The sequence below is a fragment of the Macaca thibetana genome, chromosome 17, assembly GCF_024542745.1.
Source record: "Macaca thibetana thibetana isolate TM-01 chromosome 17, ASM2454274v1, whole genome shotgun sequence".
In the NCBI taxonomy this organism is placed as follows: domain Eukaryota; kingdom Metazoa; phylum Chordata; class Mammalia; order Primates; family Cercopithecidae; genus Macaca; species Macaca thibetana.
The window spans coordinates 77293007-77315022 of NC_065594.1; the positions used below are offsets into that span (position 1 = coordinate 77293007).

At 40.1% G+C, this 22016-nt stretch overlaps 1 protein-coding gene and 1 long non-coding RNA gene across 6 annotated transcripts in view; one reads left to right on the forward strand and one right to left on the reverse strand.

Moving 5' to 3' along the window:
• The window catches only part of LOC126940231 (uncharacterized), a 134524-nt gene extending 120469 nt beyond the window's left edge, over positions 1-14055 (reverse strand). For all 5 annotated transcript variants that reach the window (XR_007720675.1, XR_007720676.1, XR_007720673.1 and 2 more), the window contains exons 1-2: positions 12855-14055; positions 11568-11613 (exon numbers count right to left, since the gene is read on the reverse strand). This is a non-coding gene — a long non-coding RNA (uncharacterized LOC126940231). The remainder of the gene's footprint in view (positions 1-11567; positions 11614-12854) is intronic.
• Positions 14056-14281: 226 nt separating this feature from the next.
• The window catches only part of RAP2A (RAP2A, member of RAS oncogene family), a 53117-nt gene continuing 45382 nt past the window's right edge, over positions 14282-22016 (forward strand). The window contains exon 1 of the mRNA XM_050766003.1: positions 14282-14901. Within this exon, the coding sequence (XP_050621960.1) occupies positions 14588-14901 (314 nt within the window). The 5' untranslated portion in view covers positions 14282-14587. The remainder of the gene's footprint in view (positions 14902-22016) is intronic.

The following is a 22016-nucleotide window of genomic DNA, read 5'->3' on the forward strand; positions in this document are numbered from 1 at the left end:
TCTAGGGCTGATACTCGGCTGTGTGGATATAGAACATTCTGTTCATCCATTTAGTCTGTTGATGGACACTTGTGTTTCCTAACTTGCCTCTTTAGTGCTGAGAGCTGACGTGAGGGGGAGAGTGGAGGTTCGTGAAACTCTTTACCTTGGTTTCCCCTACTCCTTTCCCTCAGTAGTAAAGGCAGAAGAGAAAGAGCCTGACTTTTAGGATGCAAGTCCTGGCATCCTGGATCAATCTTCAGCCTGCTTTCCTTTAAGCAGCCTGATAGAGGCTATTGTACAGCTTATGTGGTTGGCAGACTGGTGCTTACTGACTTAAATAACCTTCCAATATGGATTTATTCACAATGTAATCTGATGCTTTTTAAATGCCAAAAAGAAAAAAAAAAAAAAGATATTGTGAGTCTGTGCACATCCCCGCTCCTCCAGGCCTCATCAGTCCCTGCCAGAGCACAGCCTTACTCCGACTGCCTGGTGTCGTCCTGAGCCCCCAGAGAACCAGCCATCCAAAACTGCAAGGGAAAACAAATCCAGGAAAACCCTACAAACGTCAGTGAATGCGTCTACACCAATCACATCTTAACTGAAGCTACAGTGTACCCAGTCCTATAGTTCAGGGTACCAAATAAAAAACATGTGAAAAGACTATGGACCCTGAGGATCTGAGAACAGTGTGGCTCACTGATAGGAACTTGGACACTGTAAAGGCAAGTGTACATCTGCATTCTGATGTGTGCTCCATGTTCCTCAAGGGTGGAGTTGATGTGGACAGAACATCTTGTGGTGACCCCCATATTCCTACTCAAAAGTGAACCCTCCATAAATACTACCTGACCTGTTGTGATTATTCCTAGTAAAACAACCCCAGCTCCTTCGCAAAGTTTAAAATTGGTGGTTTCACTGCCATCAGGGTTTGACGTTGGTGGTTTTAATTAAAGATACTAAGTATTTTAGGGTAGGAGACTGTTTTGTTTTCCCAAAACATTGTGATGGACTATGTCATAATATATGATGAACTCAAAACATTGTGATGGACTCTGAGATTTTAGATACTGGCTCTGGTTTCCTCTGTTAATTCTGTTCATGAAAAAAATTAGACATGGCATTCTGAAAGATCTGAAGATCAGGAGAAGTCTAATCTTCATTTATACCAACATCTGGAGACTAAACTGCTGAGAAAGGGCTCTTGGCCCCATTCCAATAACTTGTAATTATTGAACAAAATATAGCAAATATAATTACATTAAAGTCAGGATTAGAAGATAGAATGGGAAATCACTAGATACAGAAAGAGAGAAGAAATTCAAACCTGGAGTGGAAATGAGGTAATGAGGTTAAGGTTATCCACAGGGCCAGAGGACCCCAATTTAAGTCCAGGGCTTGAGGAATGGAGGCAAGTTGGGATTTTAACACCCACATGCTTCTGATAGGTCCCATCTCAGTCAGGGAGCTGGAGGGCTGGGCTATAGCCAGAAACTTTAAGGAGCTGTCAAATACATGAAGGAGAGACTAGAAGTTGGCAAAATAATAATAATAATAACAATAATCTACTAAATCTAGATTCTTCTCCTCTGGAAGAACTGGATGGCAAACTTTGGATTCAATTGGAAAAGGCCTCAGGAAAGGATCTCTTGGCATGAGAAAATTCCAAATCTTTACTAAGCAAAGACCCTTGTCTGGGTCATGCGTTTATCTGTTTTCTAAAAATTAGGATTAATTGAAACAAAGCAGGTAAAAAATCAAGTTGTGATTTTTTTTCTGATGCACATGAATTGGATCATCATCATCCACATTGTCAGTCCTCATTAATATCACAGTTACAATTCTCTAAATGTGATCACCGACACTCCATGCTAGACTTCTTATAAACAAATCATAGGAGTGGTTTTCTCCAAAATAACATTTACAAAACAGGTAAGTAAGGATCAGGTAAAACTCCTGTATTACTAATCAACCAGTTGTACTTCATCAATAAAATGATTAAGAGCAACTTAACATTGTGATATGATTTGGCTGTGTCCCCACCCAAATCTCATCTCGAATTACAGTTCCCATAATTCCCTCATGTTGTGGGAGGGACCCAGCGGGAGATAATTGAATCATGGGGGTGATTTCTCCATACTGTTCTTGTGGTAGTGAATAAGTCTCATGAGACCTGATGGTTTTATAAGGGCTGTTTTCATTTTATTATTAATAGTATCCCTTTTTATTCTCAAAAATGTCCAAATTTAGTAGGTAAATTATATGGTCTAGTAGTTTCATTTTCAAGTTAGTTTAAAATATAAATACAGCTATTTTAGACATTACGTCAAGTTTTAAAATGTGACCGAGGTTATGATCCAGAAGCCCTGAATGCCCCTCCCTGCAGGTAGGACAATAAGGAAATCCCTGCATTCACAGGATCCCAAGTACTATCTTAAGGAGGAACTAGATGATTTCATATTACTTTTCCATTTCTCCAGATGACAACTGGAGAACTGTTGCTGCGTAAGAACAACAATAAACAGTTAAGTTGAAGCAAACCACCTCTTTCTGTATTTGTTGAATAGCTGCAGGAAATACTCAAATCCTCCTAGATTGTCCACTTGTTGTGGGACTGGCACGGGGTTCTATGTCTGGGTCTGTGAGATAAGCTGATCCCAGGCCTCATGTCACATGACCTGGCTAGTGCCTGGAGCTTTTGCACTGCATCTTGTTATTAAACCTGCATGAGAAACATTATTTCCATCATCACAGAAAGGACAAACTATCTCCTCCAGGGAATCTGGCAGGACCCTCTAACTAACACTATCATAAAGCAGCTCCAGAAGTCACTGTCATCAGCTATATGCAATTAGGATCTGTAAAATTATTGGGCCATAATTTATAATTAATGCTGACAAACTGACAATAGAATGCTGTTCATTTCCAATGTATTCTTAACAGATATATAAGAGAACATGTTCTAACAGGATAACTTTGTCTTTTTCAGGAACCTTCTGGTTGTAATAGAAAACCAGAAAACCACTGATACTAACTTAAAGGAAAATTTAGTGTAATGTTGGGGTGGAAGCGGGGATCTCAATGCCAATGGTAGAAAATGCAATTGGATCTCCTCATGAGTAGGAAAGCTCTCAGGAACTAAGTGAGCCATCACTACTTCTCTAATAATCGACTTTATTCTTTGACATTTCTCTGCAGATTAGCATTTCTGCTGAGTTGTACACAGAAGCCATCAAAGGCTTTCCCAGTGTGGCTTTCCTTACTTCCTAGTTCAAATGCCCAGCCCCACCCTCTGGACTCCAGTTCTAAATTCCTAGGAGGAAACAAATCTTACTGGCTCATGAGCTAGGCACCATGTGCCAATGACATCAACGATCTATGACCAGAGAACTCATGTAGTACAAAAATGGGTCCCCTGGAGCCTGACAAAACTCCCAAGAAACCTACAAGTGGATAGAGTCATGCGCATTTTTATTGTATGTCTCTAGTACTAAGAATGCCTATTTTCTATTTTTCTCAAATACATTTGAAAATAAGTTGGGCATATGGGCACACAGAAGCATCATGTTCTGAGTAGGTAGTAATGCCATTTTAGCACACTCAACTGTGCCTCTAAAATCTTCTGTACAGAAGTAGATTAGATTGTGTAATTCATGAGAACCATGCCAAAAGCCCCCGACTAAGGGAGCCACTGTAAACTCACAATGAGAAGGCTGGCATCTTTTATTCTATCTCCCGTCTGCTGTCATCTGGATATTCTTGCCTCAGCCCCTATGAAGGTTCTGTGCCTCCCACCATCTGAAAGCTTTCCTGTCCTGCCTACACCAGCCCTCAGCTAGAATGAAAAAGGGGGTCTTTAATATGGGGACTGAAGACATCATAAATAGTTTCCTTAGCAGCTTGTCACAGTCCTGCCAATCAGATGTCCTTGATTTCTAAGCAACAGGAAAAGCTACTGAAATTTTAAGGGGACACAAGACAAAACTATATCAAGGACATGTGTAAGTTTTTGTATATTTTTCTAATACTTTTTAACCTTGATGACTCATACCTTTTAAAACTCATTTGCCTTGGTGATTTGTTTTATTCTTGTTGGTTTTTTTTAAACCAGTTAGAATCGCCTTATTGGCTATTTTTGATTCAAATAGAAGTGGAAGTGATTCTTTTTAAGAATGATTTCACATGCAATGAGATAGAGAAAATGGGAGTTTTTCTATATTTTTCCATTACTTTATCACATTCAGCAGTTGTTTGTCTTTTAGTATAAGTATTTGGTTAGAACATTAAAAACGATTGCTTAAAGGATAAGACCCAGCTGCAGTTCCTGTGAATTAAGCCTATGTTACTGTCTTTTGAAGAATAATACTGTTTAAAATTTCACATTGTTATGAGTTCATATAGTTTAGAGTTTCAGTTCAAAGTTGAAAAACACCATTGATTTCCCTTTAGTAGGGAGAATAAAATAATTTGATAATTTGAAAATTAAGCATACTTTTCATAACATTTAATGTTTTATATTTAATCCAATTCATTCAACATTTATTGAATATATACTATGGACTAAAGCATAATAAAGATTAGAAAGATGAAAACACTTATAGATTCTCCACCCTCCTCCCCGCCAGACATCCATGAGTCCATATACCAGCTGAAACGACAAAGATAAATATAATGCAAGACAAATTGCAGTACACATGAGAAGAAAGGTATAAAGTTTTTGGAAAATATGGTGAGAGATTAGTTTAAGGAAAACAAGGGGAGGTGGAATTTAAGTTAAATTCTGGATTTGGGGTAGGCTATCTCATTAGTATCCTCGGTAAAAATTTCCAAGATCACCAGTTCCTTTAAGTGTGATCTTTACTTCAGAAAACACATAGTATTGTTAAATTGATTTTCTTTTTTCTTTTTTTTTTTTCTTTTTTTTTTTGAGATGGAGTCTCGCTCTGTCGCCCAGGCTGGAGTGCAGTGGCCGGATCTCAGCTCACTGCAAGCTCCGCCTCCCGGGTTCACGCCATTCTCCTGCCTCAGCCTCCCAAGTAGCTGGGACTACAGGCGCCCGCCACCTCGCCCGGCTACTTTTTTGTATTTTTTAGTAGAGACGGGGTTTCACCGTGTTAGTCAGGCTGGTCTCAAACTCCTGACCTGGTGATCCACCCGTCTCGGCCTCCCAAAGTGCTGGGATTACAGGCTTGAGCCACCGCACCCGGCTAAATTGATTTTCAACCCAGAGGCAAGTCAGAATCATTTAGAGGATTTTGTTCAATATACACATTCCCAACCCTCCTTCCCCCAGATTATTCACTGATGAGACTTGGGAAGGATTTGGGCATTAACATGCTCCCCCTACCCCAACCCTAAGACATATAGAGCAACACAAAGTGTGAATGCCACGGTGAAATCTATTTAAAGAGATGTACACCAATGTGCAACACAGTTTCTGAAAAAACTTATTTTGAATAGATAAAGGTTTCTTGAAAAAATCTATTTGACCCTTAAAACTGGAAATGTATTAATATAGTTCATTTTTATTTAAAGTTTTCTTATTTTTATTTAAGTTTATCTTATATGTATTTATGAAATGTACTTTAGTCCTTTCTGGATCAAGTGGAGGAAAAAAACAAAATAGATATGTTAAAATAGAGATCATAAGACTAATGGAACAGGCTCCTTGTGGCAATAAAGTACCAAATAATAAATGAGACCTAAGGCCATGACAGAAAAAGCTAAAGTCACATACCCCTACCCTTATAGAATAAACTATGCTCTAATTGCCACAGGTTTTTCTTATTCTCTAGCAGCTAAACAAGCACTGGCCTCAAGATAAACACTGTTGAAACAATCATAGCTCATTGAGCACCAGATGCTGACTAACTGACCCCTCTTTTCCACAAGCTACAGCTACAGCTTTGATTGGACAAAAGACTGATTTCAGTAACTTTCTCCTGATAAGAGACCACTGACCATCTTCTGGTTCTGTCTGGTTTACAGAGGCTGAACACTGAGTGCCTTCATATCCCTGCTTCACCTTTTGACATATAGAGCTTAATTGGAATGCATTTAAATGTGAAGTCTCCACACCAAAGTGAACAACGGACGTACGTAACATCCATGTTTGCCTACTATTCATGCACATGCCCCCTCTTCATGGATATTTATAGCTCCTCCTACAACGTGTTAAATAAATATACTTGGCCAATCCATTCAGCATAAATTCCTATCTCATCCTCCCTAGAATAACTTTTTCTTTTGGTCTCTGCCTGAGGTTACACTTCCCAGCCAGCTAGGATGGCCACCCTGCTGGCTGCAACTCTTAGGAAGAAATAAAGCTCTCCTCTCCAAATTTATAGATTTCATGATTTTAAGTTGACAGGTAGATGGTAGATATCGAAACAGAGCTAGTTAATGTTCGCTATTTCTGTGTTTGTGAGAGCCAGCATTTAAGGAGTATTATACAAGCTGTGGTTAAATGTCTTACTAAGCCTCAGTCCAGCCTCCACCCCATCAATCACATATCCAGATAGAACCCTCAGGCTTAAGAGAGTCTACAGCCCTAATGTAAAGAGCAGCACTGAGCACTTGGAAACTTTGCAACATTAATATAAAAATCTTAAGAATCATAACCTTACAGCACCACAATTTGTCCATTTGAGTTCCTTTCACTTTGTCAGTGTGTAGTATAGAACTGACTTAATCCATTCCAGCTTTGAAACTAATTGTTGCTTATATAATTTAATTACATTAACAAATTAATATTTCTTATGCAATTAACACGCATTGTTGTATCTTTTCATTGGAAACATTAGTTTGCATGGAAAATGGCCAAAATCTTAAAAACCTAATAAACACCAGAGACCAGTCCCCAAAAGAATGTAATCAAGACAAAGTATAAGAAAATACTTTAACTTTCCTTGACTACCTGGTACACCAAGGAAAATAAGGCTTACTATTTCTGAAATGTCTCCCTCAGCTTCTCTCATTCAAATGTAGACTCTGATCAATTTCACCATCAATGCCATTGCACAGAGATAGCGCTCTGACTAAGTAAACAAGACATATTTTTCAACTAGTGCAGCCCAATGAATGTGGTTAATAATTCATTAAGTGACTAATATTTTGTAAGGCTGTGTGAGAAATATTAATTAGGATAATAGTAAAAGATGGTGTACTGTTCTGTGAAAAGCAGGAAACTGATTTTTGAGGTGATAATTCTAGACAGCAGGATGAATAACTTCCCTCAACAAGATAACTGGATGGCTGCTGAGAAGAGTTAGATGGTACTTCCACCATAACTCTGCTCTGTCTTCCCCAAGATGCCTCCAAACCATTGCTGAACACAATAATGTGAGAAGCAGAGGAGAAATGGAGGGAATCAGAGAAGGGATGCAGCTTCAAAGTTTAAAAACTTCTTATAATCTCATAAAAATTTAAAATGAGTTAAATTCTTGAAATGAGTTTAAGAATCTAGTAATTGTAAAGGCTGTTATTTTTCATGTTACGCCATGTGGAGTGATTAACCTTACTGAAAAAAATTAGTAAGTGTATGACAAAAATAAGTGGATTTACATGGCCTCCTTATACTCGCTCTGGGCACATACTCATGCCATGACTTATCCCCCAATTTAAACTATTTTCTTCTATTTTACTTTCTTCATTTTCTTTTTCATCCAGGTAAGCATAATTCCATGCCCAAAGTTGACAGACTGTGAAATTTAACTGTATATCTCCCACTTACATTTTAATTGGAAAAAAATAACTTTTACATCAAAAGACCAAACCCTAAGTGCAGAATTTCAGACAACAGTCAGTTGATAGAAGACATGATTTTTCAGATCTTTCCTGGCACTACTAAATTCCACGTCTACAAACTGCCATTGACCTTGCCTGTTGCAGACTTAGTGTTTTTGAGATACAAGTTTCTTTGGAGATTAGACCAACTTTAGAGGACACTTATATCAACCTCACCTTGATTTAGGGAAAATCCTTATTCCTTTCCTTTTATTCTTATCTTCTCTGTGTTCAAAACCCAGGGTTTTTAGAAGCAACATTATAGTCCACTCAGTTGCTCATTTATTTACAAACATTTTATGAATTCCCACAATTGTTTTTAGGCAATGTGCTGAATGCTGGTAAAACAAAAATGAACAAAGCTCTGTCCCTTTCCCTAGTCACTGGAGAAGAAGCACAATCACGTGCTATTGGTGTTAAGGCAGAAGTCTGTTCAGGGTTACACTTGGGGTCACAAAAAGTGAGTGGTAAATCCTACCTCCAATAATACCAAGATGTGTTCATATATCTACCATAGCTTAATTTAAAAAATTCTTATATTTGTACAGAAAATAGCATTAGAAAAATTAGTACTACAACCATGTTTGACCAGAAACCACATAATGCCTAAAAAGTTCTGATTTTCATTACAAATATTTATTATTGTTGCTCTACTATTACATTTGGCACATCTATGGGTTTTTTTATTTCCAAAATGCTTTGCTAATCTGTAACTTATTATTACTTACAGCTTTTTTTGTTGAAAAGATTTTCCTACAGCAAGGTACAAAAAAGGCATTCTACTGAAAACATTTTAAATTACACTAGTTACCAAAAAGACTATCTTTATGTATTACCGTTCTATTGAAATTTTTCTTTTCAATCAAATTCCATTCATTTCTACATAATGCATGTCAATAACAGCTACCATGGAAAAATAACCACAAGCAAAAACTGTTTTTCTACCTGTCCTTATTTTTTGCCACTCCTCATGTTTCCTTCTATTTCTATTTGTGAAAGTTTGAATCCCTCCTTCTTGATGCCCTTAAATCCATAATTACTTCTTATGACAACTCTTTTGACGCCCACATTATAAATTATTCATTATTTTGAACGACGCCTTAATTTCAAATGCACTCTTGTACTCCTACTTTGTCTTCTGTATTTTTCTCCTATATTATTTTTATACTTTTAAATAATCTTGCTTTGAGACTTCTGGCATCTTTCTTTTTCTCTGAGAGATGCCCCTAGAATGCTGTTGCTACAGGGAATTTAAAAATCAAGTGATTCTGGTATTTCCCTTATTCGCTCTTACTTCATTCCTGCTTTCTTCCTTTGCTCTTCCAGTTCCTTACATCTAGAGTGTTCTCTTCTGCCCCATCTAGCCTGTCCTTTAGCCACTTCCTTCAAAACCTGATACAATATTAATTTCCTTCAGACTAACTCTCCTGGACTAACCTACTCCAATTTACTGTGTCTCTCGACCTCTGGGAATGTCACTATAAACTATACATTTCATTCTCATTTACTTGGAAAGTGTTTGTTTTTGTAATTTCATTCAGCTATTTAGTTATACATTTTGTAATATTATTTATATAATTACTATATGCCTTTTCCAATTCCTGATTTTTCCTTATTAGTTTTAATGATAACCATTATTTTGTAACATAAACATGTAATTGGTTGCTTACTATCTGTCTCTCCTGCTAGAATACAAGCCCTTTAGGATAATTGCTTATTGTTGTATCCCCAGAGCCTAAAAAATATACACAGTAATTGCTCAATTAATATTATAGTATCTTTGAAATATCATTCGGATATTAGTGAAATGAAAGTGCTCACAAATGCTTGCTGATTTTTTTAAACCCCATTTTGGCTGGAATGGCTCACACTTTTTGTAACAGGTGGGATGTATTTTACTGTAAGATGCAGAAAACCTTACCAACACAGACTTAAATCGAAAGACACCAGCTGTTTACTTAGCCATAATTCCAAAGGTAGGAAGTTCTAATGTTAGTTTGACTGTCCAAAGTTGTCATGCAGAACCTAGGTTCTTCCCATCCTCCTCCTTGGCCATCTGAAGTTGCTGGCTTTCTACGGTATTGCATCATAATGCCATAATGCATCATAGCCCCAAAATGGTGTCCACATTCTCGTATTTCAATGTGTAAAGCAGGAAGCAAGGAGAGTGACATCAGAAAACAGGGATATTTCCTCACTCTTGTCAATATCCTAGAAATCCCTCCAGCCCCAGCAGCCTTCTCCCCATTCCGATGACAAGAACTGAGTCACATGCCTACTTCTGGACTAACGGTGGGCAGAGGGAAAGCAATGCTATTAAAGTCCAATCCTGATTCACCCCAGCTTCTTTGGCAAAAATAAAGGGAAACTGCTGGGTACGCAAGCAATACTGTGCCTGCTCTTCTGCTTTGTTATATGAACCACACTGAAGCTCTGTTTTCCACAGAATCCTCCAGCTCTTAAGATTCTTCAGTCTTTTTCTTTTTTCTGCCTACATTTTAATCATTACGCATTTTCTTTCAGATTTTTTTTTCTGATTAAAATGGCCTTTTGAAACATCTACTCTGTCCACCCATAAGTTTATTTTATTGAGTTGTTCCCATACTCTTAATTTCTGCATTCTAATTCCTTTTCTTTTCAAAAACACTGAGACATATCACATTTTTAAAGGAAGAACAAAGTTTATTTTGCCCCTTCCTTTCCACTCCACATATATATTTTAGATTCTCAACTGTATTAGGAGCCTCAGAGGGCAAGAAACCATCGTCTGCTCTCCTTATAATTGCCAGCAGCATTTCACAGGTGCTAAATGTACTTGACGTGCCCTTCCCCTTTATGGTTAATCAGAGGCATGCAGGCTTTAATAAGAAGCAATAGGAATCAGGGTTTTACAGTTGAAAAGTACCCCTCGCATTACAAATATCCTCTACTAATTTGGTTCTATTAAATTCTCTGCATATTTGCTTCTTGCTGGTGTCAGGAAGTCCCAGAATACAGTGGATTTCCCACTTCATACCACCTTTTCCAACATCTTTCACAGAAAGAAAGGATGGACCTGGGTTTCCATGGTAACACAACTGTGATAATGGAAGGTATCTGGCTATAGGTGAGATAACTCCCTCTCAGATTTAGTGGAGGGAGGAGAAATGAAGATTTTCTTTCTTTTTATTCTCCTGGCAATGCACTTGGGAAACTAAAGGGATCCTGCAGTGTCAGTTACAGCGTTAAGTTTTCACTGTCTTACAGATTTACAGCTCTTGGGCATAATTCACATTTCTTTTATATCATTTTTATTTATTTCCCACAAACGAATGAAGACAAAAGTTATTTCTATAATCATCTCAGAATAGAGTTTATGCTGGCATCAGAATGAACATGACTAAGGGGTTAGAAAACAGACATCCATCTCTCCCCCAAGTCCTCTAAATTCTCTACACGTCCTGACATCCTTTTTATAGCAGCTAATCTTTCACCCAACATTTCACATACAGCCACAAATCAGGTAAGTACCATCGTTTAAGCCAGAATAGGTGAGAAAATATGCTCTGACCTGTCATGTTTCTTTTGCCTCTTGGTGGTTAAAAATCAACCTTTATGGTACTGAGCATGAAATCTGAGGCCTGTCAATATAAGGCCTGTAAATAAACGAGCTATAACCACCCAAAGGGCTGCAGTCTCTATACTCCTTCTTATCAAAAACGTCAGCATTGATGAGAGGTCAGGGGAAATAACCTGAGAAATGTCACAAAGCTGTCTTACTCTCTATTATGCTAAGTGGAGTGACTACGGAGACTACTCACTATTTTTGTGACAGCTTCAGTCCAGAGCTTCTCAACATCTAGGGACCTAGGAGTCATGAAAACAGTTGCTTTAGGCGACCTTCTGGACCCACAATCCCAAAGCAAATTTCTCAAAAACATAAATCACTGAATCTTTATTCCTTGCAAAGTAAATGGACTTAGAACTTCTCTGTAATGCAAGGTACTAGATGGGTTGTCATGATCTAGAGAGAAAGCTTCATGCTTCCTGACTCTATTGAACAAATCTAAGAACTTCTTATTACCAAGATGCACAATTAGAATCTTAAAAGAGACAATCTGTCTTTCCTTGGAAAAGAAGTATAGCTGCTACTAACCTAAAGTAACCATGAATAAGCATACCAGTTTTACACAAAATATGAGACTTCTGGAAAGCTAGGTGAACATCATACTTACCTACATCCTCTTGAAACATCCCTGCCAAAGTAGCTCAGATATGAAGCACCCATGTAAGTTCTCTCAATTTTAATTCACTATTTCACATTACTAGCCTAGCGTGAAATAGTAGATCCTCTTCGGTTCCAATTCCCTTTAAACAGTACTGATTCTTAGTCCTTTTTATTAATATAATACCTTCACTGCTGATTCTGGTGGCTCAGATAGTACCATTCATATTTTAATGATATGTAATCAAGAAATGCTGAGTTATATTTTACCACATACACATTTTTAAATTCAGAGGACATTTGTCCTTGATAATTTTAAATGAAAACTTGGTGTGTATTTATTATAGCAAGGTAATGCAAATATAAGTTACCCATTCTAATATAACGAAGCTCTAGGGAAATAGGAAACTACTAAATTTGAGTAGTCTTTGCAGTAGTTTGACTATCGACAGAAAAGATGGTGAAAGAATACCTGGCTTTTAACTCAGACCAAAATCCCCTCTGCATGATGACCTTGTGGGAAAGAGGACCGGGGGAGAGGTATGCCAGGCTTTAGCAATAGAACTACAGAAATGTATTATTCGCAGGAAATGTGCGACAGTAACGAACGGATGAGACTAGTTTGAGAAGGACCTAGTTTAAAGAAAGTAAACCGAGTAACCGGTAACTGCAAAAAATAATGCAGGAATGTTTGAGGATGTAACGTCTCCTAAATTTGACGTTATGGGTGGGAGAGGGTGTGTAACTAAGATGTAATACTAGCGACAGAACGCTAAGTTTTAAAACTTAATAGTGAAAGAAAAAATAATGTTCTGGGAGGAACGCCTGGAAGACCCATGCAATTGCTGCACGATATCTCCTTAAGGACCGGAACATTTCTCACCCTGAAGACAAAAGTCCCTGTGTTCTCGATTCAGCCCACATCCCTCAGCACCATTTCCATGCCCATCATTTAGGCAGAATGCCACGGAGACGACGTTAAAAGTGGAATTCATCATTCTGGCTTGCAACCCATCTTGTTCTTTTGCCAGAACAGAGCACAGCAACTGGCTCCTCAATCTCTGCCCCTCCCAAACGCCCGCAGCCGGGCCCTATCTCCATCCCGCCGGCCTCTGTGGCAAGGGGCTCGCGAGCTCTGGTTGGTTTGGTCGAAGCTTCCGTCACACGCCAGCTCACCTACGATTGGTTGGCAAAGCGTGCGCGAACCGCCCCGCCTGGCGAGGCACTGGGGGGGGGTGCTTGCGGATCCCGCGACAGATTTTTTTCCCGATTGGTTGAAAGAGGAAAGTCACGTGGTATGGGGAGGCTCTCTTATTGGTAGTGAATGGTACCATGGGGTGCAGAGACATGACGTGGTTGGCTAGAATGAATCCCAGCTTCCCACTAGATGCCCCTAGCCGGCTGTTGCTATGAGGTGTCCCGGGGCCTTCCGGCTGCCGGTCGGGGTTCCGCTCTCCAGGTTTTCAATTCACCAGTGGCTGACAGGGCGTGGGCAGAGCTCGACTGCAGTTCGGCACTGAAAGGAGCGGATCTAGAAGAAATGTGGGCGGGTCCAGAGGATTGGTGGGCGGGACCCTGGCGACGTCAGCAGGCTTGGACCCAACTTCCGTGGTGTGTGGCCGCCTCTGGCTCGCCCCTGTGGCGCGCTGCCGGAGGGGGCTGTCACCCTCCTATCAATGTCCTAACACTCCAAAGCTTCGTTTTGTTGCGTTTACACAACTTCAGGCAGAAGCCTGTAGGTGCCCGTCCCCTTAAAGCTACACATGCTAATACAAGATAAAACCAAACTCTAGAAGTGCTGACAGACTGGGTGGCATCGGGCAAAGGCCCTCGCGGTCCCTCTTGGGCCTTGGGCATCTCTCCCCTTCACTCCTCGCCTCAGGGTAAAGCTTGGAGGTAGCTCTGGCCCCTCCACCATCGCATCTCCGCCGAATTCTGAACGTGGGAGTCTCAGGTTGACTGCTCCCAGCTCGGGCGGGAACTGCGCATGCTCGGTACGTAGGCCCTGGGGTCTGACTGGGCGCGCAGGGTTCGGCGCTGCTGGGCAGTCGCGGTGCTTGTTTATCTCCGCGACGGCAGAAGCTTCGGAGCCGCGCAGAGCCTCTCGGGAGCGCCCGCGGCCGGTCGCCTAGGCGACGGGGACGGGGGCGAGGCTGTGCCGCGGGCTCCGCCCCGGCCGCCGGGCCCCGCCCCTGGCCGCGCTGCGGCTGGGGCTCGGGCGCGCGCTCCAGCGCTGGGGGTAGCGGCGGCGGCGGCGGCGGCGGCGGGCGGGGATCTGGGCGTGGAGGCGCGAGGGGCGGGGCGGGCGGCACTGCGGGCCCGCGGCTCGGGCGGCTCGGGCGGCTCCGGCGGCTCACGCTCTGTCTCCCTGCTCGCCCTCAGTCCCACCCGGTGCCCACGGGGCCGCATCGCCGCCCGGCTCGGCCCATGCCTAGGGCCGCTGCTCCCTCAGCTGCCGCCGCCGCCGCCGGCGCCCGGGGGGCCGCCGCGGCTGTGAGGTGGGGGCGGCCGCGGGAGGCGGCTGGGCGGGCCGCCGGGGCCGGGGCTGGGGGCGCAGCGCGGCCGGCGTAGGTCTATGTCGCGGGCGGCGGCGGCGGCGGCGGCCGCGGAGGGACGATGCGCGAGTACAAAGTGGTGGTGCTGGGCTCGGGCGGGGTAGGCAAATCCGCCCTGACCGTGCAGTTCGTGACCGGTACCTTCATCGAGAAATACGACCCCACCATCGAGGACTTCTACCGCAAGGAGATCGAGGTGGATTCGTCGCCGTCGGTGCTGGAAATCCTGGACACGGCGGGCACCGAGCAGTTCGCGTCCATGCGGGACCTGTACATCAAGAACGGCCAGGGCTTCATCCTCGTCTACAGCCTAGTCAACCAGCAGAGCTTCCAGGACATCAAGCCCATGCGGGACCAGATCATCCGCGTGAAGCGGTGAGCGAGGGCGCAGGGGGCTTGGCGGCTGCATCCCGGAGTCACCGTCCCGGGGCCAGAACTCCCCGCGCGGGGCTCTGGGGAGGGGGCTGTCTGGGGGGTGGCTCCGAGCTGGAGGCTTTACTATTGTCATTCTGCTCCTCCTCCTCAATCTCAAATTCGAGTGCTTTGTTTCACAACTAAAATTTGGCATCCTGTTAGCCCACAGAACAGCTCTTTGTCTCTTGGCCGTTGTTAGCATTGCTTGTACAGAGCCCCCAAGGAAACAAAGTTTAAAACTTGCAGAGGGGAAGGGAGTGGATGGGTTTGTGTTGGGAAGAGAGGAACTGTGCAGGTATAGTTGAGACATTTGCAGACTGAACAACAACAGTCTGCCTTGGCAATGTTTGACAGCAAAAATCGCTCACACACCTATACAGTAAAGTCAAGTCCAGAGGAAAGAGACCTTTCTCATCTCGTTAAAGGTTTATGGTTCCAAGGCGTTTTACAAAAAGTAAGTCTCTAATTTAGAGCAAAACTTTAAAGACAGATTATCAAATTTTTTGAAGACATCGTAAGCTAAATGGGGTTTCGAGAATATTAACATAGAGGAGTGCAAATAAGCCATTCACAGGAGGAAAAGAATGCAGCTTAGCTGTTTGTTTTTGTTTTTAATATAGCCGCCTTAACCGCTTCAAAAAAAAAAAAAAAAAAAAGTTCCTGGAAACAAAACAGAAGCTTCTTCAAAAGTGTGACTCAAGTATTAGCTAATTTAAAGTTAACGTTAATAAGCCTTTTTATATATATAAATTGTTTTCTATTCTAAAGTATACATTTTGGAAATATGGCTGATTACTTAAATGATTTAAAATGTTTGTTTTCTCTTAAATTCACTGAGTATATTTTTCCGTGTAATTTCAAGCATTAGAAATGTGATAATATCTTAGTGCAAAGTTTTGGCAGATTTTTCTAATTATCATTTAATTACACATTACCGTTTTATCCAGTTGTTGTTAGTTAAAGCCTGCTGATAATTTTGGTGTCCTTTTTTTCTTGCCTTATTCTACCTAGAGCCTAAATCTGAAGACCTTTATTGAAAGATGGTTGTAAGTGCACTGTAGACATAATCACATTGTACGTCAGTTTGAGTCCACTCATTTTGAAAGAGCAAGGACCAAGTTATGTGTGCCCAGGGGATGCTCAAAAACTCATTACGAGTAGTGGGTTTTTAATGCAACCTGTGAGATCAAAGAGAAGGCTCTCTCTCCATTGCTCCACCCCCCCCCCTTAACTACTTGAGTATGCACTTTAATAGCTGAACTAAAATTGTGCATGTTATTCATCCTTGTGTTAAATTCCAAACTAGAATAAAGCAGATACTTGCGTGGTCTCTGCTGCTAAGATTTGCGAATTTGATAGCTTTTTACTTCTCCAGTATCATTTTCCTAAAGTTAAACTTAGTATGAGGATGGCATTTAAGGGGCTACATTTAAGTGACTTAAATCCTTATTACCCCCTCCCCCAATACCACACAATTAGAAAGAAACAAACCAAACCAAACCAACTGCAGGGTAGTCTGATACATCGCCACATGTTAATGTTAGGCCAAATGTATACGTCAAAAAATAATCTAAGTAAATGTCCCAATTTCCTCACCCTTCACATTTAGATATGCAGGCATAAAGATATGAAGATGCAGATATACAATGATAAAGCCACATACCCATGGCTAACTTCTTGAAGCCTAGGGAACAAATATGGCAAAATATTTTTGGATAATATGGTCCACGTAATTTTGTAGTTTCTTGTAATTTAGTGCAGATTACTTTTCTCAGTTATAATAATAGGTTAGTCTAAACTCAGTATATTGGAGCAATGTATTTATTTTCATTATGGCCCAGAGGAAAAAAAGAGTAAAATTCTGCATGCCCAGATATCATTTTACTCACTAGTCTCAGTTCTTGATATAAAAAGATCATCGATCAGCTGAAGTAGAGTTCATAAATTCTTTCACCAGAATTCAACCATTGTATACGTAAGAACCTCTTGGACCCTCACTTATGTGTCTTTGTAATACAGTAGTAGTACGGTATTTTACACCTCATCATAATCCCAGCATCTGGCTTCCCATCATTGATGGAGAGGACGTGTGAATGCAGGTGGCCTCTCAGTATTTGATATCTACTGTCAAATTCAGTATTCAGCTTTAGGTCTAGGTCAGCACTTTTCAATAGAGATATAACGTGAGCCACATATGTAATTTTAACATTCCTAGTAGCTGATTTTTTTTAAATAACATAAATATGTGGAATTAATTTTAATAATGTATTTTATTTAACCCACCATATTTAAAATAGAATCATTTCGACATGTCAATATTCAGAAATTATTGATAGGATACTTTACTTTTTTGTACTGTGCCCTTGAAGTTTGGTATGTGTTTGACGTAGCACATCTCAATTCAAACAAGTCACATTTCAAGTGCTCAGTAGCCACATGTGGCCACAGGCTGCCATATTGGACAACAGAGGTCTAAGGTGTATATGATTTGGGGAAATGCTTGCTTATTTCTCTAAACTTCAGTTTCCTTATCTGTGAAATAGAGATTAATATGCACCTTCAAGAGTCCTTGTAAGAATTAAATGAGATAATGTATTTTAAGATACCCAAAACAATACCTAGTACACAGAAGTTGCTCAAAAAATTCTAGCTGTCATTCTTACTTTAATAACTTTGTCATTTATCTTCCTTAAATTTTACCCTTGATATAAATGTAATTTTAGAAGAAATAAATTTGTAATTGCATTTTGGAATTCATTATTTAGTATAGGCAAGATGAGACTAAAAAGCAATGAGGTTAAAATAATCCTTGGAAGAACTGTGTTGGTATTCTCTTTAAATATTTTCTCTTATGAAGGATCTGATGGAAAAGGGCATGAGAATGAACATTTAACTTCAAGTACAGTGTAGCAATAATGCACAGCACTAATGCATAGCCAAACGACGAATGGAGCTTTTCATTTTTCATTTTCATTTCAAATAATAGCAGTCATTTTCAAGGATTTCTATTACTTGAAATATTTCACTTTTAAGAAATATAAAAACTCCCTTAAGTGTCTATAAGTGTACATACCTCCATATACATACACGACCTCTTATCAAAGCCAAGTGGACCAACTGAAAATGGCTGTATTTGTAAATTCATATGCTTTCTTTTCTTAACTTGATTTTGGGTGACATTACACACACAAAGAAAAGTAATAGGGATATAGGAAATGTTTTTCAGTTGAAATAAAACTAGAATTTTTTCTGATTTTGTAATTGCTTTTCTCATTATTACCCATGCCAGGATCAGCCATGGTCCTGACGTGAAGTTCTTGGAACGTGATATACAAGGCCTGTTTGGTGTTAGGAAAAAGTCCAGAAATCTTCAACATGACCTTTCACAGCCCAGCTTGCTCTTATCCCTCCCTGCCTGTGCATTTCTTGAAACTGTCCTTTTACTCTAGCACCCAGACCTTAAATCCTTGAAAGTGCCTTTCTCTGGGCTCTCCTTTGGCCTGTAGAAATCTACCTTTTCCCAGAGTTAATTCCTACTCCATCTTTCACCCTCACCCCTGCTTAACCCATTTATACCAGAGGTTGCAATTTTTTTTGTGAAAAATCAGACCTTGGCAATGACCTTGAGCAGCAGGATATAAATAACTCCCACAAGCTTAGCTTTCCAATAATGGAACACTAGGCATAGATGAGTTAAAAGATTTCTCCCCACTGAGGGAAGATATGCTCTTAAACCAAAGTAACCCCTTTCCTGTCTTCCCTTACTAAATTTTATGCCTCACCTCTTCCCTCAATTACACATACTCTGCCCTTCCCCTTTTCTTTGAAGCACTCATCCAAATTTAATTATTTGTGTGATAATTTATGGGTAGTCAGCCTTTCTCACAAAACTCTAAGCCTGTGTAACTAGCACAGCTCCCACTAGCACATAGGAAACAAGAAAAAATGTTGGAAAAATGAATGTTCAGAAAGAAAAGTATTTGTGTTGTCCTTTGGCCTCAGTTTCCCTAAACATTTTGATTTCATAGACGGAGGAGATGATCTTTTAAAGTTCTTTTTGCAGATGGAGGTGATCTTCCTTCAGCTGGAACTTTCTGTGAGAACACTTCTAGTTGGGGCAGTTTTTAATATGAACCTCAAAGAATCAGAAACATGATGTATTCCAGATGGAGGAAATGGCACAGGAAATGCATAGAATATGTTTTTTGGATGTTAAATAGAGCAGATTGGCCAAACGGGGAATTTATATAGAAGTGTGAGGGGAGGCAAGTTGAAAAATTTCAAAGCTAAATTACTGAAGATTAAAGACTTTGGAGTTGATCGTGTAGTCAAGGACCATAATCACAATTGTCATAGGTATAGTAATATGTAGTGATATGGTAGATGACTTAGTGGTAATAGACTACTCTGTTTCATAACAGGAAGAATAGTCATAAATGTTGTGATAATCCAGTTTCTATATGAAGTGTGAAGATCCTGAATTAGCATGGTGGCTGTAGTAACAGGAGAGAAAGGATGCGAGGAATGTTGCAAAGAATGAATTAATCACACTCAGAGGAAGTGGAAAAGGTCAGACGTAACCTTGACATTTTAAAATGAATGAATAGGATTATGGAGGAATAGCTGGGGGAGATTATTTTCAGTTTTGGCGATGGTAATTATCCAGATAGCCAGCCTAATAAGTAATTAGAACATCTGAATAAAGCCCGAAAGGTCAGGTTATGTATGAATATGAAGACTCAGGATCATCTGCATAGTTCAGATTGGGAGAGTAGATGAAACTTACTGGGTAGAGTATAGAGACAGAAATGAATGGATATGGCTAAGAATAGAAATGAGAAATGAATGAATATAGCCAAGGATAGAACTCGAGAGTTGTAAGATACACAGTGGAGACTTCCTATATTGCAGTAGGAGAGAAGGCGTGGGGTGTTTTAAGATTGGTAAAAAGATAGTTGATGTGCACTACCCAAGGTGAATAAGTTGTTGTTTTTTTAAGATCGTTATTAATTTTCTGTATCACTTAAGTGGTCACTTTCAAGTGAGCTGGCTGATTGTTTACACTGTCCCCCTTATCATATGTAGCTATTAAAGCCTAATCTAAAATAGAAGCACATTGCCAGTTGTTACACATAGATCTTTGGCCCATGACAGTTTGGTGCTGGAAAGCTGAAACAAGAGTATACATCAAAAGATGTTTGTCCCAACTAAGTGAAACTTCTGGAGCTCTGCTACCATTTTTTCCTCCACAAATACCTGCTTCCCCAATACCAAAACTTAATTCAAAGCTGGACCTCCCAGGTACAGAGCCTAATAGCTATGGGTCACTTTTTTGTTTTGTTTTGGTACTGGTGAATTAGGAAGAAAAATTTTTAATAATTAATAAATGTATATTATAAAGAATTGATGACTAAATCCTGAAAGTCAGACATAAATCCAAACAAAGAATTTGAGTATGAAGATAAGGAGTGATGGTGAAACCTGTATCCGCTTAAATACAAAACTAAGATAAAAGAATTGTGAGAATTATGGCTGCCAAACAGAATATCAGAGTGAAAAACACTGACAATATGAAACAAACAATATAGCTAGTAAGTCAGGATGAGAGGAGGGAAATAGTTATGAGTGCTCACTTCATCTTTCATGAGAGGGATTTAAATGGTCAAAAATTGAAATTAGTTTTGAAAATGACTCAAAGAGCTCAATGTTTTTCATGATCTTTTTTGCTTTTTTTAATTTTTATTTATTTTTTTTTTATTATACTTTAAGTTCTAGGGTACATGTGCATAACGTGCAGGTTTCTTACATATGTATACTTGTGCCATGTTGCTGTGCTGCACCCATCAACTCGTCAGCACTCATCAACTCGTCATTTACATCAGGTATAACTCCCAATGCAATCCCTCCCCCCTCCCCCCTCCCCATGATAGGCCCCGGTGTGTGATGTTCCCGAGTCCAAGTGATCTCATTGTTCAGTTCCCACCTATGAGTGAGAACATGCGGTGTTTGGTTTTCTGTTCTTGTGATAGTTTGCTAAGAATGATGGTTTCCAGCTGCATCCATGTCCCTACAAAGGACACAAACTCATCCTTTTTGATGGCTGCATAGTATTCCATGGTGTATATGTGCCACATTTTCTTAATCCAGTCTGTCACTGATGGACATTTGGGTTGATTCCAAGTCTTTGCTATTGTGAATAGTGCCACAATAAACATACGTGTGCATGTGTCTTTATAGCAGCATGATTTATAATCCTTTGGGTATATACCCAGTAATGGGATGGCTGGGTCATATGGTACATCTACTTCTAGATTCTTGAGGAATCACCTCAAGCGTCCTCTCCAGCGTCTGTTGTTTCCTGACTTTTTAATGATCGCCATTCTAACTGGTGTGAGATGGTATCTCATTGTGGTTTTGATTTGCATTTCTCTGATGGCCAGTGATGATGAGCATTTTTTCATGTGTCTGTTGGCTGTATGAATGTCTTCTTTTGAGAAATGTCTGTTCATATCCTTTGCCCACTTTTCGATGGGGTTGTTTGTTTTTTTCTTGTAAATTTGTTTGAGTTCTTTGTAGGTTCTGAATATTAGCCCTTTGTCAGATGAGTAGATTGCAAAAATTTTCTCCCATTCTGTAGGTTGCCTGTTCACTCTGATGGTAGTTTCTTTTGCTGTGCAGAAGCTCTTTAGTTTAATGAGATCCCATTTGTCAATTTTGGCTTTTGCTGCCGTTGCTTTTGGTGTTTTAGACATGAAGTCTTTGCCCATGCCTATGTCTTGAATGGTACTACCTAGGTTTTCCTCTAGGGTTTTTATGGTATTAGGTCTAACATTTAAGTCTCGAATCCATCTTGAATTAAATAAGGAGTAAGGAAAGGATCCAGTTTCAGCTTTCTACTTATGGCTAGCCAATTTTCCCAGCACCATTTATTAAATAGGGAATCCTTTCCCCATTTCTTGTTTTTCTCAGGTTTGTCAAAGATCAGATGGCTGTAGATGTGTCGTATTATTTCTGAGGACTCTATTCTGTTCCATTGGTCTATATCTCTGTTTTGGTACCAGTACCATGCTGTTTTG